The sequence below is a fragment of the Pecten maximus genome, chromosome 12 (genome assembly GCF_902652985.1).
Source record: "Pecten maximus chromosome 12, xPecMax1.1, whole genome shotgun sequence".
In the NCBI taxonomy this organism is placed as follows: domain Eukaryota; kingdom Metazoa; phylum Mollusca; class Bivalvia; order Pectinida; family Pectinidae; genus Pecten; species Pecten maximus.
Genome location: NC_047026.1, coordinates 22,826,337 through 22,853,885, shown reverse-complemented (window position 1 = coordinate 22,853,885; position 27,549 = coordinate 22,826,337). Strand labels below are relative to the sequence as shown.

The 27,549-nt window shown below is 36.9% G+C and overlaps 3 protein-coding genes across 3 annotated transcripts in view; 1 reads left to right on the top strand and 2 right to left on the bottom strand.

Moving 5' to 3' along the window:
• Positions 1-27,288, top strand: part of LOC117339623 (rho-related BTB domain-containing protein 1-like) — a 46,693-nt gene extending 19,405 nt beyond the window's left edge. The window contains exons 2-9 of the mRNA XM_033901315.1: positions 18,346-18,609; positions 18,764-18,867; positions 19,038-19,229; positions 20,262-21,202; positions 21,575-21,693; positions 22,198-22,437; positions 23,509-23,657; positions 26,120-27,288. Of these exons, the coding sequence (XP_033757206.1) occupies positions 18,406-18,609; positions 18,764-18,867; positions 19,038-19,229; positions 20,262-21,202; positions 21,575-21,693; positions 22,198-22,437; positions 23,509-23,657; positions 26,120-26,294 (2,124 nt within the window). The 5' untranslated portion in view covers positions 18,346-18,405 and the 3' untranslated portion in view covers positions 26,295-27,288. The remainder of the gene's footprint in view (positions 1-18,345; positions 18,610-18,763; positions 18,868-19,037; positions 19,230-20,261; positions 21,203-21,574; positions 21,694-22,197; positions 22,438-23,508; positions 23,658-26,119) is intronic.
• LOC117338937 (piggyBac transposable element-derived protein 4-like) lies at positions 11,239-12,343 on the bottom strand. The gene is made up of 2 exons (XM_033900301.1): positions 11,776-12,343; positions 11,239-11,249 (listed from the first exon to the last, which is right to left on the bottom strand). The coding sequence occupies exons 1-2, from the start codon at positions 12,341-12,343 to the stop codon at positions 11,239-11,241; spliced, it is 579 nt and encodes a 192-aa protein (XP_033756192.1).
• On the bottom strand, positions 12,578-13,378 carry LOC117338936 (piggyBac transposable element-derived protein 4-like). Its single transcript, XM_033900300.1, has one exon. The coding sequence runs from the start codon at positions 13,376-13,378 to the stop codon at positions 12,578-12,580; it is 801 nt and encodes a 266-aa protein (XP_033756191.1).
• Positions 27,289-27,549: the final 261 nt, after the last annotated feature.

The following is a 27,549-nucleotide window of genomic DNA, read 5'->3' as shown; positions in this document are numbered from 1 at the left end:
TTCAATGGTGGCAGCCAAGACCCCTCTGGGATTTCCTTTAGCTTTAATGTGATCTTAGGGCCTCGTTATTTTTAGATTATCAGCATGGGTATAAAGTGATACATACAGGTAAAGCTGTATGTACATTGTATATGGATTATAAATATGTATACTAAAGCCTCAAGCTTGATTAAAAAACATTATATTTATATGAAATAGGAGTTCATGAGTGAATGAATTATTTCCGTCATGTATTCTTCCGATCTGTATCCGATTTTAACTTGATGAATATAAGGAAATCTATTTACCTCCATTTAAATGTGGGTGTTCCCTTGTGTGTGTAGGAAGTAAACTGTTTGAATTAATTTATGTGACTTTCCTCATGTACTGTACCAAGATACTCTCTCACCAGCTTATATCACAACAAGCTTAAGGACATTGCTGTTCTCATCACAGAGCACTATATAGTTAGGTTATAAGTACAAGTCTTTATGCCACATAATAATGTTAACTGGCATCCCCCCGTAAGCAATTCTTGTTACCAATATTTCTAGGAAAGTATTGAATGTATCTTTCTCAAATTGCATCCATAGGTTTCCCTTGGTCCCTAGCTCAAAGTGCATGTTAAATTATGAGACTGCATGATCGGATACAAAATGGCTGACAGGTGGCCATTTTGAATTTTAACAGGTTAATGTTTGTTACCGCTAATCTCAAAGTATATGTATAGATCTATCTTTCTCAAATTTTATATTTAGGCTACCCTGGGTCCTTAGTTATCTGGTGTGCATATTGAATTTTTAGATTGATTAGAAACAAAATGGCCGATGTCTTCTCAATATTCTTATACAATAGAACCCCGTTAATTCAAACTGCTTATAGGGTCGACCATGCTAATAGTTTGTGGAATACCATTATAGGTGTTTGTTGTACGTGTGTTACACTATACTCACTGAATGCCTACTTAGTAAAGTCGCCATGATTTATTACGCTATGCTTCTGCCATGAAATGGGGGGCATATAGTGTTATACCCATGTCCGTCCTGTCCTGTCGCCTGATCCCGTCCCGTCCTGGGGATGCAATGTAATTAGCTAATCTCAGGAACTGCTGATGTGGTCCTCGGGGTGTCAAGTGGCAGTGAGGGCATTTATGTCTTACGAACATTTTCTAGTTTTTGTCCTACAGACATTTTCTAGTTTAATTACTGTATTACACAAAGAAAGACATATAAAGATTTGGCAGCTTTTATATTATTTAAAAAATATAAAGTGAATAATTTAGTCATCCAGTTTTAAAAAAAATCAAATGTGTCAGATTTATTATTGTGAAGGCCTTTAACCTAAATATCCACTACAAGCCCTTACTATTAATTGGTTCATAGCTAATTTGAATTGACAAATCACGGAAATATGAGCGAATGTCTTCTAATATTAAAAAGAAAGTGACTTCATCATATCCCAATAACCTTTATATTTCTTCTTCTTCTTCTTTTGTCGTTCGGCCTCCGTCAAAAAATGACGATTACGGCTAATGGGAGGCGTTGCCAATGCTCTTAAAAGAAAAGGTGCAGGGATTTGGGTACAGTGAGAGGGTTTTTTTTTTTAAATTTTTTTTTTTAGTGGAAACTATAAGATAATGGATTAAACGCTTCAAATTGTCATTTTCGTAGTTTGGTTTTGCACAAAAATAGAACTTTTCATGTGCATGTTCATACAGACTTGCTAGAAATATATCCATGTGTACAATAATGAAGCAGGTGGTAGTGACTAGGCCAGTGTGTAATCAAGGCATCGTTAATTATCTCCTGTCTTGACATAACACCTGTACAAACACATGAGCAATATCTACATATTCGCAGTACCTTCGGGGCCCTACACAGCCATGTGTGACACAGGTTAAAAAAAATTCGGGTGAATACCTGTTTGAAGAATAGGTAGAACCAAGATCAACATCAAAGTTGCATTAGTATCAGAAAAGTACACAGGCCCAATGAGCCTCTTTTTATGTCCTGCAATATAAAATGGGGGGGGGGGGGGGCATATGGTGTTATCCTTGTCCTGTCCTGTCTCCATGCAATGTAATTATAACTAGCTAATCTCAGGAACTGCTGAGGTTTCAGGGTGTCAAGTGGCAGCTAGGGCATGTACGTCTTTAAGTTTTAACATATTCTTATCAAACCTTACCAAGAGGTTAAGTATCCTGTAATTGCATTGGATGAGTTTGTGTTTCAAGATGTGCCATTTTCAAGGACATTGGGTATCTGTTGTCAAAAAAGATCATATCTTGGTATACGTATAATTTATAGTGTCAGGTGTCCAGTCCAAATGACCTCAGATTGACCCATCATCTGTGATCACCATAAAATTATCTTATATGATATGAAACTGTTGCAAGGATCCAAAACCCTATAAACATACGAAGCAAATTAAGTCAGCTTTAATAGATCAATTACTTCTCTAGTTACTTCATTTCTAAGGGGTTTAATATTCATTCATTAAATATAAAGAATATATGAATATTCAGCTGAATTTATCTTGCACTGTCAATCTTGAATGAGTTCGTATTTCAGCTTGGTAGTAGAATTACAAATGCAAGGTCAAATGGTCAAATTGTTAGGCATCTTTACAGTTTAGTAAAGTGTTTATCTTTGAGTAAGCAGGTTTAACGTTTTGGTAGTCTGGATATGATAGGACTGCTGCGTGAGCAAGGTATGACGTACTGTACATGTATACACAATTAATATTATAATTGATCATGACTGATTTGTATAGCTTGTTTGATAATGTCAAGAGTGTAAGGAAAAGAAGATCTGCTAAGACTTCAATTGTATCACCATAAGTATGTACCTATCATGTAAAATAACTTTCCTCAGTGAACGTAGGTACATATAGTGTACATAGAACATAATATCATGTACGGACATATTAGTGGGGCTTTCCCTGCAGTAACGTTTTCACTGGGTTTTTTTTATCTAGAGGATATATATATTGTAATAGGGCACATGTTTGATTAAATTTATTTCAATGTTTTTGCCTCTGCTAGGTACTGAACCTGGGACCTCTGGCTTACTCATGCTCAACCAGTCAAGCTAAAGAGAAAATCTATCTAACTGAGTGACTAGTACTTGTATTTACCAGGGTATATTTGTACATGTAATAATGTTATAAACAAAAATAAGATATATAGTCCTTGGAAAAAAATAAAACAGAAAGTCATAGAATATCTGATATACTTTATATTTTAGTATCCTTGAAATATAATTGCATGCTAAAAAATTTTGTGAAAACTTTTGGCATAATCATTAAAATATGGAAAGCTTACAGTACATATATGATATAATGCAATATCAGATATGGTCAGATTTTCCTCAATCTCATAGGCTTAAACATGGTCACTGAGAGGTTAATATTTTTAGATATTGACCTGATGTTTCTGTTTTTAGCTTGTCTCTTGAAGAAGAGGGAGAGCTTATATGTTGTCACTCCGGCGTCGGCATCAGCGTTGGTTTTTCAAATGTTAAGTTTTTGGTACAAGTGTTGAAAGGCATAGTAATTTATGGTAATATGGCCCCTGTGGGGGTTAAACTATCCCCTGCCGGAGTTAAACTGAAAGATTTTTTTGGGAAAAAAAACGGATTTTTGAAATTTTTTGTGCAAGTGTTGAAAGCTATCACTTTATAATTGTACTAGGGTGTTGATATTTGGTAAAAGAGTCCCTCTGGAGTTACACTATCCCTTCTTGGAGTGAAACTGAAAAAAAAAACAATGTGAAAATGCTCGACCCCGAAGACTTCACAACTCACAACTCAGGTTCGGGTATCCCCTTGTCAAATATATATTCACCTCACTTGCAACAAGGTTTGGTCACGACACCAAATGTAGTAAGAGTGGAAAAATGCACGGCCGGCCGGGGTTTGAACCCGGGACCTCTGAACACTAGCCGGATCGATGCTCTACCAATTGAGCTACCTGGTCGCTAACGATCGACCCGGTCCAGTTCCACTACACTATTTGTATTGTACAGCAGGCATTGAGTTTATTATTAGGTGTAAACATGGAGTGTTTGGTTGGAAAAAAGAGTTACTGAATGTATCTAAATTAAAATTAGTAATGCTCAAAATTCATATGTTTATCTGTATCTCTCTGTTTCACCTTTTTATAGAAAAAAAAAGTTGTACAGTAAAGTTGAACAGCCATATAATGGCTGCGTTCTGTAAATGTACCTATTTTTGCATGCTAACATTTTAGCACATACACCAAACTTATCATAGCAACTTGTCATAAAATATATTGTCATTCATGCGGTCATTAATTAGTGAAATGCTTTCAGCACAGAAATTAAAGCTTTCAATTATGAGGTTGGCTGTGAAAATATATACATTTACGTACAAGATTGAAATAATTATCATCATGAGTCTGTTTCTTGTGATTATCAGAAAAACTACGATAATGTTAGATAAACCAACTCTTAATTGTTATGTAATTGTAAGGAAAACTATGATAATTATAGTTAAACCACTACAATGATAAATGTAAGCTTTACTATTTAGTTATCTAACAATTAGAAGTGAAATAAGTTAACCAGTATTGTCAATGTTACTCGACGGATAGCCAAAACCGGCATGGTAATATGGCCGGTGAAATCGGGTGAAATTAACATCCATTAACATCTTACAAATACTGCGAATGTTTTGCCGAAAAACTGTCGACAATTGCAGCTTAATAGATAATCTTTCATTACTGATAATTATTTCTTACTGATGAAAGAAAATAAGCATCTAAAATCAAATTCAATACTCCCTGAAATTACATTCAAGTTCATAAATGTCGGGCTGATTACCGGAAGAGTAAACAACAAAGGGAGATAACTCCTCTTCAAATTTCTGGGACACACTAATGACAGGAACCAAATAGCAGGCATACTAATGACAGGAACCAAATCACGGTGAAGTTACATTTGATATCCTAATTTAATATGTTACTCTATTAAATTCATTTAGTTTTGTTTGGTATTATTTGTTTAACATTCTATCAACAGCTAAGGTCATTTAAGGACAGCTAGGTTCCCGTGTGTGCGACATGCATGCTTGTGGTGAGTGCATATGTGTGTTTTGGGAGGCTGCGGTATGTTCGTGTTCAGTATCCTTGTGATAGGCTGGAACTTTCACCGATTTATAGTGCTACCTCACTGAAGCATACTGCCGAAGACACCCAGCAGGACACCCCTCCATGTCACATTTTACTGACAACGGGCGAACCTGTCGTCCCACTCCCAAAATGCTGAGCGCTAAGCAGGAGTAGCAACTACCATTCTTAAAGACTCTGGTATGTCTATCTCGGCTTTAAGGGGACAGAACGTTAACCCAAAGCTTCCTCACAGCGGCGAACGCTCAACTAAAGGCCAAAAGTGAGTCATTGTCAAGGGGGACATTAGGAAGAAGAAAGTTGATTAGAAGAAAGAGAAAAGATAAGATCCCAAATTTAGTCGCTTCTTACGATCATGCAGTGGGGGCAGCAGGCACAATTCTTAGCCCTACTTGTAGGGCAAACCACCTGTTAACTGTTATGTGTAGTTGTAAAGAAAACTACGATAATTAATTAAAACCAGCTATTGTTATGTGTAGTTGTATGAGTAACTATGACAATTAAATAGTTCTTCAGCTGTTATAAGGAAAACTGTGATGATTACATAATTTTCGGTTGTTATAAGGAAAACTTTGATAATCAAATAGTTCAGCTGTTGTGTCATTATAAGAAAAACTACGGTAATTAAATTGTTCAGCTGTTGTTATATATAATTATAAGGAAAACTACGGTAATTAAATAGTTCAGCTGTTATATATACTTATAAGGAAAATTACGGTAATTAAATAGTTCACCTGTTGTTATTTATAATTATATGGAAAACTACGGTAATTAAATAGTTCAGTTGTTGTTATATATAATTATAAGGAAAACTACCGTAATTAAATAGTTCAGTTGTTGTTATTTTTAATCATAAGGAAAACTACAGTAATTAAATAGTTCGGCTGTTGTTATTTATAATTATAAGGAAAACTATGGTAACTAAATTGTTCAGCTGTTGTTATATATAATTATAAGGGAAACTACGGTAATAAAATAGTTCAGCTGTTATATATAATTATAAGGAAAACTACGGTAATTAAATCGTTCAGCTGTTGTTATATATAATTATATGGAAAACTACAGTAATTAAATAGTTCAGTTGTTGTTATATTTAATTATTAGGAAAATTACGGTAATCAAATAGTTCAGCTGTTGTTATACAAATGTATATAATTATAAAGAAAAGTATGGTAATTAAATAGTTCAGCTGTTGTTATTTATAATTATATGGAAAACTACGGTAATTAAATTGTTCAGCTGTTGTTATATATAATTATAAGGAAAACTACGGTAATTAAATAGTTCAGCTGTTGTTATATATAATTATATGGAAAACTACGGTAATTAAATCGTTCAGCTGTTGTTATATATAATTATATGGAAAACTACAGTAACTTTTTAGTTCAGCTGTTGTTATATGCACCTGTAATTAATCAATGTGTTTGTTTACATGGTTGTGGTGTGAAGGCCACCATGGTATGTCCTGAAGCGATAGACTAGAAGAATTAATATGTCGGTAAAATATGTTGCGTGAAATGTAGTGCACAGTTGTAAGTAATGACAGGCTGCAGCTTGGTTGTATAGCTCTCGGCATTTATTTCACGACTAATGTCAAAATTCTCACAAAAACAGAAAATGTCTCAAGAGATCTAGACTTGTCAGCGCTGTTACATGTATGTGTACAAAAAAAATCAAAAGTGTATCAATTAATCAGACAAAATTTTGATATATAATAAATCATTAAGTGAACAGGCAATGATATATTTTCCTGAAAAGTTTGTAGAGGATTCCAATGGTTTCAAATGATTATGACATAAAATACAAGGGTGGTGAATATTTAAGCATTGAACTGTTTTTGTATGGTATTTATGATCTATTTAAATGCCAGAGTTTTGCAAGCAAACAAATCATTATAATGTGCGTTTATTTGAATGCCAGAGCTTTGCAAGCAAATTAAACAACATAATGTGCGTTAGCACATTATGATTTGTTTGCTTGCAAAACTCTGGCATTCAAATAGATCATAAATACCATACAAAAACAGTTCAACGCTTATATTTACATTCATTTTACTTTTTAAACGAACATTAATGTTCGGTTATTGCCATCAAGAACTGGGCTGAGAAATATGACCATATTTGGTAACCACATTCACCAATACGCCATCTACTGTCTGTTTCAATGAAATATGGCTGCCCTCATTGCCTTACGCTTCAAATAATTTACCTGCAAAAACATCTTCGTTTTATATAGTAGTTTTACCGAAAATGTTGAAATATATTCAGTAGATGTTTTCAAGATGCATACGATTTGAGAAATGCATAACGCTAGCGAAATGTTAAGACTAAATGAACCTGAACTTTGCGAATAACTCCAGGTCAATATATTTATGTAAACAACTATTGCGCAGGCGCATTCGTCTCCGGATGTTTAGCTCTTCCGTGTTCATTCCAAAACGGCTGACAGTATAGCATAAAAAATGTAGGTCAGCAAATATGTCTGCAATTTACTTAAATGTGTAATATGTATATTCTAGAATGTTACATCATTATCAACTAGGTGTGTATTTCTATAATTTAGAGAAAGAAATATATCAATAACGGCATACGAGACGATACATTGTATCATACTATAGGTTACTGTACGTGTTAACGGTGTTTGCGAGAAAGAACTGTAAATATGTATAGACTTATAATTAGGTGGCATTTGTGGTCAGGGTGACTGGTCATAGTGTTAAAGTTGTCATCGATTTCCATACATCAATTTCCTTTGACGAAAATGACCAATAAATCAAATGCAAATGATCAATCTTGTTATGTGCACGGGATTGCTTGTTGTAGGCGATACTTGGAACGTATTTACTGTTGTAAGGGGGGTAACTGCAAGATTACGGAAATCAAAAGTTTAACCAATTTGATTGGTCGATTCTTCCATGACTTTGGCAGGGGGTTTACAATCGAAGTGACAGATAATTACGGCAATATTCAGATGATATCAACAATAACATATTTGGATACGTGTGGTTGGCAGTTGTCATGTTCAAAATGAACAATTATATAGCTTGTTTTTATTTCGGCAAAGACGAGAATATTTACTAAAACGGACCACACGTGAAGCGGACTTGGAAATACCGAAACGAAAAAAATGGGGCTTAATTATAATATAAACTGGCATTATTTTCAGAGGATTGACCAAAATATATGTTCTGCAATGCCTGATTGTATCATATATAAAATATTAGAGGTTTATTTGACTGAATTTTAAATTAATTATTCATTTGCGAATCGCGGCCCGATTGTCGTTAGAGTTGAATTACCGAAATGGCCGATAGTTGGCCCAAAATCGATATTTTTACGAGAATTTGTTTTTCATTTACCTTGAAGTATTTTGAAATAATTTGCAAAATACCGAATTCACGACCAAATTTTCGATTGTGACGAACTACTGAGACGGTGTTAAGTTCATGTTAAGTCAATCTGATTAAAATCAGCTGTTACATGGCTATGTTTACTATGCACTACGTCTACTAGGTTAATTTTTTTCAAAGACGGAAATCCGGATTATCTAAAAACAAATGAAAAAATACTTGATATTCACTTAATTTGATATTCGGCCGTTAATTATTATCTGTAGTTTTATAACTTCTGATATATTGTGATTGATACTCTATATAATATTGCTGTGGAACTTGTGGTTTTTTTTTCTAACAAATTCATTTTAATAATTTGTTAATTTAGAATTTTCATCAAGTCATGATCAAGACTTGAAATTCTCACTACACCATACTTCAAACACGGAGTAATCGATGAATTGATAAACTGAAAATTGAAGTCAAGCAAATGAGTTAATAAAATGTATTTACCTTAAATATTTTTTCGATATACAACAAATGTTCAGATGACTATTTGTGCCATGCTGTTACAAGATTCAGTTACAATTCTAAAATTGAATTAGTATGTAAATATATGTTATCCTGTCAATATCCACATAGCGAGTGTAGTCTACTGTACTCAAAGTCATGCCAGTAGATAGCGGTACATATACTTACTGCTTACATCTAGTGCTTACTTGTGTGAATTATAAATCAATAACAAAATTGTTCATATATTTCTATATATGACTTCACAAATTATGTTGTGTCTGAAGATCTGAATGAAGTGAATAAACGATGTATTACATTATTTTTATGAAATATTTAAGTCACAGATCATTCTCTTTTAAAAATATTGATTTCAGGTCCATTTTGGTAATTCAACTATGACGGCAATCAGGCCTCGAATGGCGAATAATTACAAACATTTTAAATATGTCTCCGTCAAATAAACCCCTAATATTTTGCATATTATTAATTTTGACATTGGAGAACATATAATTGTGTCCATTCTCTAATATAAGCACTGGTAGAAAGTACAGAATAGAGCTTCATAAATATATTATCAAAATTACTAATTACCCCAATAAATATAACATTTTACATAAACCTCCTATGACTGATGGTGAACTTAAACTTGCAAATCTCCTGTGTCATTCCAATTTTGATATGTGTAAATATATACACGTACGGTATATATATAGATATAGATATGGAATGATTCACAAATTTGCATACAGTTATGGAATCTTATAACACCCCGAAAACTGTCCTCTCCACATAAAGGATGTGATTTGTGCAATAACATTGCTGAACTGTGTGGTTCACTTTGATTGGATGATCAACATTGGAAAGGGACAATAAATAGGGAATGTGTCATCCCATCGAATGGACTGTAACCGTTATCAGCTTTGAAGTTGAAAATGAAGCTTGAAGTTTTCTTTTCCTGTTTGCTGAATTATTTGATGAAGATAGTCTTTGTATGGTTGTTATTCTTTATCACATTGTGTACAATACTGTAATTATACCAGAAGTATATCTTCTCATATACAGATTTATTAACATCAAATGATTCCTGAACAAAAGGAGTCAAGTTTTTTGTTTTGAAGTACCATACATGCTTGAGTACAGTTTCAATAGGATACATTCCTAATCCGAGCCTTGATTAGCAGCTCTGGTTTTGGTTTTCAGTAGTTCTTTATATGTGTTTCATCCTATTAAGTTGAAATATGCTAAACTAACGATGGAACTAGCCTAAATTTAGTGCATATTAGAAGTTGGCATCAATAAGGTCACAGAGTCCTGGCTGTATTATAACTGATGATGCCTTCCCGAAAGAAAGACATATTTTATTTTCATCCATCCAAGATAGATCAACAAACTTCCAATTTCAATTAGGACCTTACAGAAACATGCATGTGTTCAATCATATCAGAACAGCTGCAAACATTTCAAATTATTTGCAATTAATTCCTAAATCAATATCAGTAAATTTATCGACTTTAAACTTAGAAGATTACTGATTTTGCATTAACCCTTTAGCATTCACTATACAAAACACTATATAGCCCTTATATGTTCACACTTTTTCAGAAAAAACTTCAAATGTTCATGTTTCAACTTTGAAGCAACACATCTTCAAAAGTATTCAAGCTAGGCACTTAAAATTTTCTACACATGCTGCATACATACTCCTCTGCAAAAACCGGTCTTTGTTTAGTGGTTTTACCTGCTTATTCAGCAGGTACGCACAGGTAAATACCTGTATACAGGTATTTTTTATGGTTTTTGGGGGGCAAAATGTGTCTTTTGATTAAAATAAAATGATCTAAATGTAATTATTGGGACCGATGAACATTCTTCTACAAACCGCCGATAACAAATCAACTTGTCAATGCTACATCACCTGAAAAAGGTAAGAAATACTTAATTAGTTTACAGGTAAATGTTAGATGCTGAAATCTCGTTTTCAATGAAATTCAAGCCTTTTCATAACTGAATAACAGATAATAAACTGGAATAGTTTGAACTAATTTGAGTGTTCATTGTTCTTGCAGTAGTGATGTCACTACATATTGACTTGATGAAGATAACTTCACAGGTAATTAAATGCTAATTAGCATATAATTTGCATACATGAGAATGCAACATAAAGGTAAGTTGTTATTGCATAAAATCTATTTGACTTTTCAAATTATACAGGTAAATGCTGATGTTGACACTGCACTCTTATCCAATATGGTTGCTGGTGAGGACATGTACTACAGGTCACCTGAAAATGTAGAGAAGAAAATATTTATATTTAGAATTATACAGTATCTAATTTGCATATTCATATTATGCATATTATATATACAAATGCATTGAAATACATTCAAGTGAGTATCTTTCATTTCAGATATTGCACAAATAAAGTGATTAACAAATAAAACATTTTTGTTTTGTTTTTTTTTAATCTTTTTATATTTTTTTGTTTGTTTTTTTTTTTTTTGATTTCTTTTTTTATAAAAACACAGGTAAGTAAACTCGTGAACTACTATTTACACATATACCTCCTAATCAAGGGCAGAGACCAATTATCCCATGCCCCAATCCATTCTAACAACAACTGTTGTGGCCCGCACTCCACAGGTCCACAAATTATCCTATTTTGCTTTCAGTTTTAGACTTACCATAGAAAAAGTTTCAAACTTTGACTGACTATTTCATATTTCTCTCGTGATATGCTGCAAAGCAACCATTCCGGCACAATGGTACATCACAGAATACACAGAAAAATGAGGTCTCCACGAGCCTACCTTTTGCTGTTCGTCTTTTCTGAGTAGAACATTCCTTGCAAGTCTTTTTCCTACCTGGAATTTTTTCTAATTTGTGATGACCGATTGTCTCTCGAGCCACAACTTGCTCCGCCAAAGCGACTCGCTTACCTGCCTGATGCTTTCTACAGGTGTATCCAGCAATTAGTTGCTCGGCAACGTCAACACGGAATGCCATGTGGTCATATCCTTTCTTGGGGGGAGGGTCTTTCTCCGATTTCGTATAGACTATGTGAGAATTCACTATGCTCAAATTTATAACAAACCACAGCAAATATCTCCACCATTTTTTACCTGCTCGACCAACGGGGTAATACGCCCTCATCTGATCTGACTTGTCCACTCCGCCCATGTGTCTGTTGTAATTAAGATTACATGTTGGCTTACCTTCACCATGAAATGGTTGTTGGGATGTCGATAAAAATGTCAGATGCCTCTTATCCTTATACCCAGTGGCAATCATGTTTCCTTTCTGCATTTGCAATAACTCACCGTTGTTTTTTAGCTTTGCAGAAGCAATTTCTGCAGGCAAGCCTTTCCTGTTCTGCATTATGGTTCCACAAACATAAGTACTCACCAAATCTAAATGTTCAGCCAGTAATACTGAGCTGAAGAATCTATCATAATATAAATGATGGTTTTTGTTGTGAAAGGGTTTTGTAATATTCCACACAACATCATAGCCCAAACCATGTTGACGTCCACCTGGTTTCCTACCTGTGTAAACCTCGAAGTTGGAACAGTATCCTGAGTCCGACTCGCACACTTCCCAAACTTTCACACCCTACTTGGTGGGTTTAGCAGGCATATATTGTCGGAAATGAATGCGACCCTTGAAACCAATCATTGCCTCATCAACACTGAGATCCCTACCAGGCTTGTATGCTTTCCTGAACTTTTTAGATACCATATCTAACATGGGCCTTACCTTGAAAAGAGGATCGTAATCCGGGTCATCTCGGCCAGGTATAACTGCCGTGTCCCGCAAGTGAATGTATTGATTTAACTTTAAAAATCGCGTTTTGGGCATAACTCCTGAAATGAATGCATCATAATATCGCTTGTCTGTGCTCCAGTAGCACCAGATGCGAGGCAACTGCTTTACACCCATCATTATATTCATACCTATGTATGCCCGGATTTCGTTTGCTGTCGTAGGACGCCATCTTGGGTCCGGTCCTGTAACTAGTTGCCTTTGATCTGCATATCTATTAGTTTCATTTGCAACTGTTTCGAAAAAACTTTGAGGGAGAAATAAATTGAAATATTCTAAAACACTAGCATTGGTATTTAAATTATGCTGGGGGCCCGTATTCTCCGAAAAATCGGGGACAAAAATTTCATTTACATCTCGGGACCATTCTCCGTTCATGTTCACTAAATATGGGTCAACCTCACCATCCTCTTCCTGATCGGAATCCTCCTCGCTGTTGCTGTTTTCATCAATATCGATGTCAGACTCATCATTGTGTATCATTTCCTCAAGTTCAGTCTCCTTTTCCTGTAATTTACCAGAAGCTTCACGGACATTTTCGTCCGTAAACCCCTCAAACTCGAAATCACTTTCACTTTCGCTGGCTGCCATTGTTGTTATGGAGACGTCGATAAACAACTTCAACATTTTTTTTCAAAATACCTCAAAAAATTTGAATAACACCAGGAAATAAAAACACAGACACAAAGAGGAGTATGTATGCTTTTAATTACAACTTTACTGTTTTTATTATGATCGTTTATTTATCGTCACTAAGCAACCAAAATAGCAATACACTCACGGCCGACTCTGGGCGGATTGAACAGAGGATACGTCATAAATTACGGCCGACTCTGGGCGGTTCAAATGCTAAAGGGTTAAACAATAATGTTCGTTTACAGTACTTCCAGTACTTTGATTTATTTTTTAAATGCTATAATTCATATTTAAAATCCATAATTCTCGCCTTACCGACAGTCAGCAGAAACATGGTTGCGTGCTTTTTGGCAAACAAAAAAGTACATCGAAAATTTTAAAAAACTCAATTTTGTTAATCAATTTATGATCACTGTAATGCGCAAATGGCATTTTTAGCTCACCTGGACCGAAGGTCCGGTGAGCTTATATCATGGCGCAGCGTCCGTACGTCGTCCGTCAACATTTGCTTCAAATCGCTACTAGTCAAAAAGTTCTTATTGGATTTTGACCGAATTTGGCCAGAAACATCCTTGGCAGAAGGATAACAGATTTTGCATAAATGGTGACTCTGACCTCTGAGGGGCCAAAGGGGCGGTGCCCAATAGGGGAAATAGAAGTAATTCCTTTAAATCGCTACTAGTCATAAAGTTATGAATGGATTTGAACCCCATTTGGTCAGAAACATCCTTGGGGGAAGGGGAACAGATTTTGCATAAATGGTGGCTCTGACCCTGGAGGGGCCAAAGGGGCGGGGCCCAATAGGGGAAATAGAGGTAATTCCTTTAAATCGCTACTAGTCATAAAGTTATGAATGGATTTGAACCCAATTTGGTCAGAAACATCCTTGGGGGAAGGGGAACAGATTTTGCATCAATGGTGGCTCTGACCCTGGAGGGGCCAAAGGGGCGGGGCCCAATAGGGGAAATAGAGGTAATTACTTTGAATCGCTACTAGTCATGAAGTTATGAATGGATTTGAACCCAATTTGGTTAGAAAAATCCTTGGGGGAATGGGAACAGATTTTGCATAAATGGTGGCTCTGACGCCGGAGGGGCCAAAGGGGCGGGGCCCAATAGGGGAAATAGAGGTAATTCCTTTAAATCGCTACTAGTCATAAAGTTATGAATGGATTTGAACCCAATTTGGTCAGAAACATCCTTGGGGGAAGGGGAACAGATTTTGCATAAATGGTGGCTCTGACCCTGGAGGGGCCAAAGGGGCGGGGCCCAATAGGGGAAATAGAGGTAATTCCTTTAAATCGCTACTAGTCATAAAGTTATGAATGGATTTGAACCCAATTTGGTCAGAAACATCCTTGGGGGAAGGGGAACAGATTTTGCATAAATGGTGACTCTGACCCCAAAGGGGCGGGGCCCATTAGGGGAAATAGAGTTAATTACTTTGAATCGCTACTAGTCATAAAGTTATGAATGGATTTGAACCCAATTTGGTCAGAAAAATCCTTGGGGGAAGGGAAACAGATTTTGCATAAATGGTGGCTCTGACCCTGGAGGGGCCAAAGGGGCGGGGCCCAAACGGGGAAATAGAGTTAATTCCTTTAAATCGCTACCAGTCATAAAGTTATGAATGGATTTGAACCCAATTTGGTCAGAAAAATCCTTGGGGGAAGGGGAACAGATTTTGCATAAATGGTGGCTCTGACCCTGGAGCGGCCAAAGGGGCGGGGTCCAATAGGGGAAATAGAGTTAATTCCTTTAAATCGCTACCAGTCATAAAGTTATGAATGGATTTGAAACCAATTTGGTCAGAAACATCCTTGGGGGAAGGGGAACAGATTTTGCATAAATGGTGGCTCTGACCCCCAAAGGGGCCAAAGGGATGGGGCCCAATAGGGGAAATAGATGTAATTCCTTTAAATCGCTACCAGTCATAAAGTTATGAATGGATTTGAACCCAATTTGGTCAGAAACATCCTTGGGGGAAGGGGAACAGATTTTGCATAAATGGTGGCTCTGACCCCAAAGGGGCCAAAGGGGCGGGGCCCAAACGGGGAAATAGATGTAATTCCTTTAAATCGCTACCAGTCATAAAGTTATGAATGGATTTGAACCCAATTTGGTCAGAAACATCCTTGGAGGAAGGGGAACAGATTTTGCATAAATGGTGGCTCTGACCCTGGAGGGGCCAAAGGGGCGGGGTCCAATAGGGGAAATAGAGTTAATTCCTTTAAATCGCTACCAGTCATAAAGTTATGAATGGATTTGAACCCAATTTGGTCAGAAACATCCTTGGGGGAAGGGGAACAGATTTTGAATAAATGGTGGCTCTGACCCCAAAGGGGCCAAAGGGGTGGGGCCCAAACGGGGAAATAGAGGTAATTCCTTTAAATCGCTACCAGTCATATAGTTATGAATGGATTTGAACCCAATTTGGTCAGAAACATCCTTGGGGGAAGGGGAACAGATTTTGCATAAATGGTGGCTGTGACCCTGGAGGGGCCAATGGGGCGGGGCCCAATAGGGGAAATAGAGGTAATTCCTTTAAATCGCTACTAGTCATAAAGTGATGAATGCATGTTCTAAAAACAATTCTTGAGGTCTTTCATACCTTAGAGAGTCTGGACTTCATTAATCTTTAAAGCAGTTCGGATTCCCACACTATAACCATAAATAGCATTGTTTGAGATTTACAAATAAAACAAATTGAATATAAACATTATTTTGACATTTGGTCTAATCCAACCAGGTGAGCGATACAGGCCCCATGGGCCTCTTGTTTTTTATAACAAATAATGTAGACAAAATAATTAGTCATTAAACTTAATTATCCTACATATTGTAGTTCCGGTGTGTGGTGTATTAATTCACTGATAAGTGTAGCGTGTGACGGATGGCATTTAAACGTACAGTACATCAATGCCAGAGCTCTCAAACAGACTATATAGTGACAATGCCAGACAAATGTAAATATTTTGATATAATATTGAATTCATAAAACATAAGTTTAAAAACTATATATTTACATTGAATTGCTCCGCATTTCCCCATTGACACAATGGTAAGAGGCAGCTGCCACCATATGCCTATAACACTCGGTGTCCCGACTATAACACCCAGGGGGTCATGTGACATTAAAAAAGGCAGGTATTTTTTTGTTGGTTCAGTTTTTAGCTCATCTGGCCCGGGGCCGATGAGCCGGTGAGCTTTATATGTCATGGCGCAGCATCCGTTGTCCATCAACATTTCCTTTAAATCTCTACTAGTCCTGAATGGATTTTTGTATAAATGGAGGGTGTGGCTCCCCGGGGGCCAGAGGGGCGGGCCCAATAGGAGAAATTAAGGTAAATCCTTTAAATCCCTACTAGTTTTCAAAGTTGACGAAAATGGTAAGCTAATGTAAATATAAACCACAAGTGAGTTGTTATTATAAGTATTATTTAATCAAGGTTAATATACACCGATGTGTTCATATAGTACAAATGAAAATATGACAAAATTTGCGATGAACATAATATATTGGTTCTTCTGTTAATTGCATTGGTTTTGGTCTTGACTGATCTTTTAGAAGCACCTTTTTCATTAAATTACTCTTGCACTTTAACCAAGTTAAGCTATAGTTTACTAGTGTGGCTGGTTTGATTGTAAAAAGTGTACACTGTCATACAATCTCCTCCTAGTTTCATGCTAGTGGGGAATATCCCTTAAGCTCGATCAGTTGGTAGAACAGGGGACCAGTAAACTCTCAAGGTCGCGGGTGTGATCCCTGTAGCAACACACTACTTTCCTGTTACAATAGTAATTCTTATATCTTTATATGTTACCTGACCTTTTATAACGATAAATATTCACTAGAAAAATATCACCAGTTAAAGTTAAAGTTTACTCAGTACAATCATATTAACTGAATGTTGTTAATAGCTATCATTGTTTGTTTGAGGGGGCCGCGGTGGCCGAGTGGTTAAGGTGTCCCGACACTTTATCACTAGCCCTCCACCTCTGGGTTGTGAGTTCGAAACCTACGTGGGGCAGTTGCCAGGTACTGACTGTAGGCCGGTGGTTTTTCTCCGGGTACTCCGGCTTTCCTCCACCTCCAAAACCTGGCACGTCCTTAAATGACCCTGGCTGTTAATAGGACGTTAAACAAAAACAAACCAAAATTGTTTGTTTGATGGGTTTGTCGCCCTGTGTACAGTCAGTATAATTTTGAGGCTGGGTCTCCTTGTAGTAGTTGGTGACTACCTCACTGAACAACATACAGGAGGCCCGTCACATGTCATCCAGAGCAATTATGGTAAATTGTCTTGCCCAAGGACACAACCATGACAGCATAGACTGGCCCGTTTTTCAGCTTCCTTAGAAACTCAAACAAACACAGGTAATTAAGGGAGAATAAAACCATACACCTTGTATCTTCACCTGAGATTACATGACAGGCACTCTAATCGACTGAGTTATCGCGGCCCCATTGTCACCATAGTCTTTTTGTATAAAGAGGAGCAAGCTTATCATGACAACCTATATAAATACACAGCATATATTGTTGAAGTAAGCATGACTCCAGTGGGGGAGGTATGTTTCAGAATCAACATTAGTTGAATTAGAATTTTCCATGTTTTTAGTTTTTAGTCAATATTTCTAGATCTTAATGCTAGTTGAGATTACATGTGCTCGCACATTTTTGTAAACAAGCACAATATATGAGCCAACATTCTCTAAGTGCTGCATTGGAATAGTGAGAGACTGACATCTTGGAAATATTTATTTTATATCTGCACGTGTTGCCATATTGTCAGGGGAAAGAAAGTACATTTTGTATTCATAGATGTTTCATAAACATTGTGAACATGCAAAGTATAGCTTGAGGCAAGGACTTATTTTCTGTATTTATTCCTAAAATTTATTTGTTCTCTTTCTTTACAGATATGCATACAACCCGAGCAGTCATTGTAAATCCCTGTTCTGCTAGCGCCACCTACAGTGATGGTGAACAAGGCGCCAGTCGACATTAGTACCGGAAGCAGTCAGTATGAGTACGTCAAGTGCGTAGTTGTTGGTGACTCGGGGGTTGGCAAGACATGCTTGGTTCGAGCTTGGGCCTGTGACACTAAGTACAGACTAGAACAGCTGGTCAAGACGCACGTGTCCACTGTCTGGGCTACAGACCACTACAGGAATGACAAGGAGGTCAGTTTATCAAATGATTTAAAAAGGGGTTCCCTTCAATGTTATCCTTCTAAACTGACATGTGATTAATATGTAAAGTCTGCATTGTATGTGTATTATACTTTGTGGCGGGCTACATGTGATGTAATTGTTGTCCTCTTATATTGTTCTTCAGATTCTCGATAGGTCCTGGTGCCATGTTGATGATTGTAGAGTCTCCTTACGATTATGGGATACGTTTGGTTACCATGACAAAGACAGAGGTTTTGCCTACAAAGGGTAAGAACGAGTGAAGATCATGAATATAACACTACAGTATTTAAAGTTTTAACAAGTTCATTACAAAGAGTATATAAGCTTATACCTGGGAGCTTACCTGTGTTGCTGTTTAACGATTCAACAAAGAAATTCAGTTGGTCATCTAGGCTGAATGTTTTATGTGTTTCCAGGGCAGATGTAGTCCTCCTGGTTTTCAGTGTTGTCAAGCCAAGCTCTCTACGCAATATCATTTCAAAATGGCAGACAGAAATAAAGAATGAGTGTTCAACAACACCAGTTGTTGTGGCGGGTACTCACGCAGACATGCGCTTCCTGTACAAGGATCAGCAGTACCGGTGTATGGAGAAAGGTCTATTGTACAAGTAAGTATTTTATTCTAAAATCAATTTTAAGGCAAAGGTCAAGAGATAAGTAAAGGCTTTCCTAGGTCATAGGTTTCTGTGGTGTTCATGCGTCCTGTCCTTTTGCACATTATCTTGTCCTGGCTCTATTTCCTCCACTTCTTGACACTGAAACTTCATACTTGGAGCATCGGTTTCCCAAGGTGAGGTGGTGTGAAATGTACCAAAAGTATGTCACTCTGACCTACATATTGACTTCTGACCTACATTAAAGAAAAAGTGTTTCAGCTTCATCTCCTACATTACGTGACTCTTCATGTAGGTCAGGTGATGTGTCAGGTTTCAAAATTAGGTCACTCTACATTTTGACCTTTGACCTACATCAAAGAAAAAATGTGTCCCAGCTCTGTCTCTACACTACTTGAAAATGGCACTTCATACTTGGAGCTTGGCTTCTTTGAAATTAATTGATATGCCATGTTTCAAAAGAAGTTCATTGTGACCTATATTTTGACCTTTTACCTAAATCAAAGAAAACAATTGTCTGACCTCAATCTCATACTACTTCACACTGGAACTTCATGCTTGTTGCTTGGATTCACCAAGGTGAGAGGTGATGTGCTATTTGTAAAAGTAGCTAAGTCACTCTGTCTTACATATTGACCTTTGACCTTCATCAAAGAAATATATATCTGAGCTCTATTACATATTCACACTGACCACTGATCAGTACAAATTTGTTATCTATGCATTCTTAGCATACAATTTCACATCCATTGGGGGACTGTAATTTGCCAAATTGTCTTGTTTTAACAATAACTGGATCTTAAATGAAATTCAGGATCAGAACTACAATACTATAATTCATGTCGCACTATAAATAAAGATGGAGACATATAAAGCACGTAAGATCCTGTCTGATAACCTTTGGTATTTTTTAGATATTTGATAGCTTAGTGGGATTAAAACTGCTGTTTCAAGTTCCATGTTTGTTCCACTTAATGTTGCCAACCCAATATATCAGACTTAACATAGAAATGATTATGTTTCCAGGGCGATAGGTAAAGGGGATATAATTACCCCTGAACAGGGACGTGAGGTAGCACAAGCAATCGGAGCACCATACTATGAGACAAGCATTCTTTTCAATTTCGGAATCGAGGATGTTTTCTTTAACGCTGTGCGAGCAGCCATGGTAGAGAGACGTAAAATAAAGTTTTGGAATGCACAGCTAAGGCGGATACAGTATCCTCTCATCCAATTCCCTTTGCCGATTCCTCAACCTTCTTTTCCGTCTGTCACTGTAGCAACATCAACATTTGACCATGACCTTGCACAGTTACTTAAAAATCAAAATGATGGGGACGTTATCTTCAATGTTAGTGGCGTACGTTTCCAAGCACACAAGACCTGTCTGGTTGTTGCGTCTGAACTTTTCCGTGAAATTCTTTTGATGGACACAAAGGAGGAAGACAGTAGTAGTGTTTCACACACAAATGGACGGACAGAGAGAAAAAATAACAAAGAAGATGAACAGGTGCTTTTGGATAATGAGGTTATTTTGGAAGAATCTCCTATTATTGATGCAAATTCAAACTGCCAAGAGGATGGTACGATACAGTATGATGGACGTGACACTGTGAATACAAGATATCTGAACCATGCAGCATTCGAAAAAATAGAAACAAGACACTACAAGAATCCCGCGGGAGGAAATACAGTACGGACCGTTGTCACAGTTTCACAGGAAATTACCCCTCATGCATTTCAATGTATCCTTGAGTATTTGTACGTTGGAAAGGTGCGAGAGGAATACAGTCAGGTACTAGAGGTACAACAAGCTGCAGAACTTCTCAAGTTGTTCCCCATGCTGGTGGCACTCTCTAATGTACAGACACAGGAGACTTTTCTCAACCTGGGCCTGGAGAAACGATTCCTCAGTGATCGAATCGGCAAACTTCAGGAGTTGATCCTAGGTCAGGGCCTCCTTAAGGGTGAGTCATGTTCTCTTAGGGGCACATAAAGCTTCTAAAGGGAAAATCTTTGTCAGGCTCCTTAAAGATTAAGGGAAAATCATATAATCACATGACTTCAAAGGATAATGTTCTCATGTTCTCATCAAGACTTCCTAAGGAAAAGTCACTTATAAGATATTGAGACATAATTCATAAGCACAGTTTTTTTGTTTTTTTGTTTTAATTCTAGAATATACCTGTATCCCACACATGATTGCAATATGCTATATTTATATTATACCAAGGCATTCACCTCCATGTCAAAGGTCAAAGTCCAAATATCTACATGGTTAATTTTAAGGTAGATGCATATTTCTGTTCACCCAAGCTAATATTACATTGTATTTACAGATATCCACTTTGAAGTAGATGATGGTATTGTGGCGGCCCATAAACCCCTACTCATTGCTCGCTGTGAGATGATGTGTGCCATGTTTACTGACAACTTCCGGGAAGCATCGGCTCATGTGGTTTGTTTTAAATTCTGTTCTAAATTACTGAATACTACACCCTCAAATCACACAAACCTTCCAAACCACTAAACACATTAACCTGCAAATCGCCCAAACCACTGAACCCTTAAACCCTCAAATCACCCAAACCTTCCAAATCACTGAGCCCTTAAACCCTCAAATCACCCAACTTTTAAACCACTAAACCATTTCACCTGCAAATCACCCAAACTTTCGAACCACTGAACCTTAGTTTTCACCTTCAAATCACCCAAACTTTCGAACCACTGAACATTTTCACCTTCAAATCACCCAATTTTCCGAATCACTGAACCTTATAGTTTTCACGTTCACATCACCCAAACTTTCGAACCACTGAACCTTTTCACCTTCAAATCACCCAAACTTTCGAACCACTGAACCTTTTTTTTTTGTGTTTAGTTCCTTTTCTGTCAAAGTAAAAGTGAGGACATACATACACGTGTACTAATATTTGCTATTTAAACTTTAAACTGTTTCCAGATACCATTACCGGATGTGACTACAGAGGTATTTAGTGTCCTACAGGAGTACCTTTACACAGATAAGATACGAAGTCTAGAATCGGTCGACCAGTTGGCCCTCATTGCTGTAGCTAACCGTTTCTGTTTACCCCGTCTAATCTCCCTAGTGGAGGAGTATGTCGTAATGGAGCTGAGTCGTGCTGCACACTGTGACGAGGATATTATTGAGGAAGTGCTCATGTTGATAGAGCCTGCCCAGGTAAAATCATAATCTGGAAGAATATGATTTGTTCATCCTGTAAATCTATAATTAGTCTACTACTGATTGGACCATAGGTTTCCTCCAAGTTTGTCTGTCTGTCTTTCCATCCGTCCGTCAGTCCATCCACTCAGTTTTCCGCACTTTTCTCAGCCATGCTTCAAGGTATGTTGATGAAAGTTGGTATGCAACTTCAGTATGAGTACCTACAGATCAAGGTTGAGGTTTAGGATTGTTTTGGTTAAGGTCAATGTCACTGTTTGGTAATTTTTGCCCCCGTTTAATTTTCGCCCTTTGATGATAGGGCGAATTTAAGATGACGGCGAAAATTTCAAGCTCAATTGCAGGATTTACAAGTTATCGTACATAGGCTAATTGTAGTCAGATCCAAAACATACCCTCGTACTTTTCAAGTGTGTTTTATTCTATACAATTACAAGCAACACGTGTTATATATGTATTTACAATAAATTTATAAAATAATTTATTGTTATATTCCAATCTATGCATGTGAAATAAAATCTAGCGTACTAGGTTTAGTATACATGTATTTAATTTAAAAGAAACAAGCTATAAATACTCAGTAACTTTTAAAATCCAGTCATTTTTTTTTAAAATGATGCAGAAAAAATAGCATCAAATTCTTGCCATTGTGAAGACTGATTTTATGAGTTCACCGTCGCTTGTGGCTTCCATCGATGACAAATGAACAAGAGAAAACACTGGTCAGTAATTAGTCACGGCACGGTGAACTTACCACTCATCGTGTTTGCTTAAAATTGACCATGCATACCTGATACTATTTGAATCAATATAGGCTAAAAGTAAATCTGAACACAGGTAAATGTTGTTTATTTCACACCTTATTACATTTCACACCTCTGCGGGATATGTGAAGAAAAGAAAATGGGGGAACTCGATAAATCCCGAGTGTTCCGAGTGTAATTGTATCGAGAATTCTGAACGGAATTTTCCAATTGTAAACGAGGAAAAGACATTTCTTAAAAATAGTTAAGGGCAAAATAAAAACGGGGCGAATATCTCTGATTGGTTGTAATATTTTACTCATAGTTCCACAATGCCCTCCAGTTAGCCGCATGGTGTCAGCATTACGTTTGTGTCCATTTCCGTGAGGCCAACAAAAGGTTTTTCCGTGAGTTGCGAGGGCTACAAATGGAGAATTTGACATGGATTGAGGAGAATCAGTGGCCTCCGGTGTGGTGAGTATAGGACTGTGAAAAGAGCTTGTCAAAGGGATACTTTACTGTAAATCTACTGGTTAGAGGGATACATTACTGTAAATCTACTGGTTAGAGGGATACTTTACTGTAAATCTACTGGTTAGAGGGATACATTACTGTAAATCTACTGGTTAGAGGGATACATTACTGGTTAGAGGGATACATTACTGTTAATATACTAGTTAGAGGGATACATTACTGTTAATATACTGGTTAATGGGATACATTACTGGTTAGAGGGATACATTACTGTTAATATACTGGTTAGAGGGATACATTACTGTAAATCTACTGGTTAGAGGGATACATTACTGTTAATATACTAGTTAGAGGGATACATTACTGTTAATATACTGGTTAATGGGATACATTACTGGTTAGAGGGATACATTACTGGTTAGAGGGATACATTACTGGTTAGAGGGATACATTACTGTAAATCTACTGGTTAGAGGGATACATTACTGGTTAGAGGGATACATTACTGTAAATCTACTGGTTAGAGGGATACATTACTGGTTAGGGGGATACATTACTGTAAATCTACTGGTTAGAGGGATACATTACTGTTAATATACTGGTTAGAGGGATACATTACTGTTAATATACTGGTTAGAGGGATACATTACTGTTAATATACTGGTTAGAGGGATACATTACTGTTAATATACTGGTTAGAGGGATACATTACTGGTTAGAGGGATACATTACTGTTAATATACTGGTTAGAGGGATACATTACTGTTAATATACTGGTTAGAGGGATACATTACTGGTTAGAGGGATACATTACTGTTAATATACTGGTTAGAGGGATACATTACTGTTAATCCACTGGTTAGAGGGATACATTACTGGTTAGAGGGATACATTACTGTAAATATACTGGTTAGAGGGATACATTACTGTTAATATACTGGTTAGAGGGATACATTACTGGTTAGAGGGATACATTACTGTTAATCTACTGGTTAGAGGGATACATTACTGGTTAGAGGGATACATTACTGGTTAGAGGGATACATTACTGGTCAAAGGAATGCATCAATATCAATCCACTGGTCAAGGGGATACATCACTATGAATTTACCGGTCAAGGGGATACATCACTATGAATCTACTGGTCAATTAAGGGGATACATCACTATGAATCTACTGGTCAATTAAGGGGATACATCAGTATCAATCTACTGGTCAAGGGGATATAATACTATGCATCTACTGGTCAAGGGGATACAACACTATCAATATACTGGTCAAGGGGATATATCATTATCAATCTACTGGTCAAGGGGATATAATACTATGCATCTACTGGTCAAGGGGATACATCACTATGAATCTACTGGTCAAGGGGATACAATACTATGAATCTACTGGTCAAGGGGATACATGTACTATGAATCTACTAGTCAAGGGGATACAACACTATCAATCTACTGGTCAAGGGGATACAAAACTAATTATCTACTGGTCAAGGGGAAACAACACTATGAATCTACTGGTCAAGGAGAAACAACACTATGAATCTACTGGTCAAGGGGATATATCATTATCAGTCTACTGGTCAAGGGGATACAACACTATGAATCTACTGGTCAAGGGGATACATCACTATGCATCTACTGGTCAAGGGGATACAACACTATTAATCTACTGGTCAAGGGGATACACCACTATTAATCTACTGGTCAAGGGGATACAACAATATCAATCTACTGGTCAAGGGGATATATCATTATCAATCTACTGGTCAAAGGATACAACACTATGAATCTACTGGTCAAGGGGATACATCACTATGAATCTTCTGGTCAAGGGGATACAACACTATCAATCTACTGGTCAAGGAGATACAAAACTATTAATCTGCTGGTCAAGGGGATACAACAATATCAATCTACTGGTCAAGGGGATATATCATTATCAATCTACTGGTCAAAGGATACACCACTATTAATCTACTGGTCAAGGGGATACACCACTATTAATCTACTGGTCAAGGGGATACAACAATATCAATCTACTGGTCAAGGGGATATATCATTATCAATCTACTGGTCAAGGGGATACATGTACTATGAATCTACTGGTCAAGGGGATACATCACTATGAATCTACTGGTCAAGGGGATACAACACTATTAATCTACTGGTCAAGGGGATACAAACTATTAATCTACTGGTCAAGGGGATAAAAACTATTAATCTACTGCGGTCAAGGGGATACAACACTATTAATCTACTGGTCAAGGGGATACCAAACTATGAATCTATTGGTCAAGGGGATACAACACTATGAGGGGATACAATACTATTAATCTTCTGGTCAAGGAGGATACATGTACTATGAATCCAATTGTCAAGTAGATACCACACTACTAATCTACTGGTCAAGGGGACATTTGTGCTTGTTTTAATATGATTTGATATCTGTTAAAGGTACATCAAGGAGAAGGAACGATATGACCGGCTGATTGGGCAGAAGACCCCTAGCCTACACATCCAACAGAAGGCACAGTTCTCTCGCTGGCAGCAGTGTAAAGGCTCCTGTTTCTGCTTCTGTCGACGCAGCAAGATGTTGGTTGAGGAAGATAACTACGATTTCCCAATGTGAAAACTGCTGAAAAGGGAGATAATTTAGGGTTTTAGTTTACTTTTAGCCATATCACCCTTGCAAAATATTTTAATACTCATTATGAAAAATTATTCCAAAATGGATGATGTAGTAAAAATTTGCCAAACTATTATTGTAGCCATACAGGTCTGATACTGAGCTTCATGAATGATTCCCCACTTTTTGTGATGAAGTCAGTTCCTCAAAGTCATCCAAGCGTTTTGTGAGTTTGCTTGTCTCAAGGTGCGTGTTGTGCTACCCTTTGAAAAATAGAGGTGGAAATATATATACAAGTGAAACCTGAGGTTCAAAATATATAATATGGACCCTTAAAACATGACTGTGACTTGTTGTTGACTTGATAAAGCTGTGCTGCTTTGAATGGATATTGACTAGTAATTTTTTATAAAGATATAGTTATGTAAATCTATGGTCAGTCAACGGAGAAATAAATCTCTAGAAAACAAAACTATAACGTAAAAGTTAAATCTGTGAAATTGTTCAGTGTGTGTCTTATACTAACATTGTGATATTTGAAGTTTTTCGTCTGTCCATCAGTGACTGTAATTGTGATCACATTGATTGTTGCCTCTCATCATATATTCCGTCGCCTTTCTTAATGTTTCCATGACAACTGATGTATGTTCTTGTCCATTCCTTGTGATATTAATAATTGTCAATACGCACAATTTTTGAGATGTGGCTCTGGTATGATAAGGGATTCTGTAAAATAAGGCCAGATTTTTGGATGTTAAGTTCTATATTGAAACATAATTCTGTAAATATATGCACATGTTATAAATCTGCACGATTTCACTAAAATTTTAACTTGGTTTTTAAGAATACGAATTTCATGTTCTTGACATAAGTAAAGAGTTAGGGTGTATAAGGTTAACTTTTAAGCTGAGGCCAGTAAAAATGTATCTATAGATGAGTGGAAGAGCAGCTTTTTCGAAAGCCACGTCACTAGTTTGACCCCCAGTGCAGGCATGATATTTTTAGGTCACCTGAGACAAAGTCTCAAGTGACCTATTCTAATCCCCTTTTGTCCGTCGTCGTGCGTCGTGCGTCGTGCGTCCGTAAACAATTCACATTTTCAACTTCTTCTCCAAAACCCACAAACCAAATTCTATGAAATTTGGCAGGAAGCTTCTATGGCTAAAGGTCAACCAAAATTGTAAATTATATGGTCCCCACCCTCCAGGGGCCTGAGGGGCGGGGCCAAAAAGGGTCAAATTGACTAAAACTTCAAAAA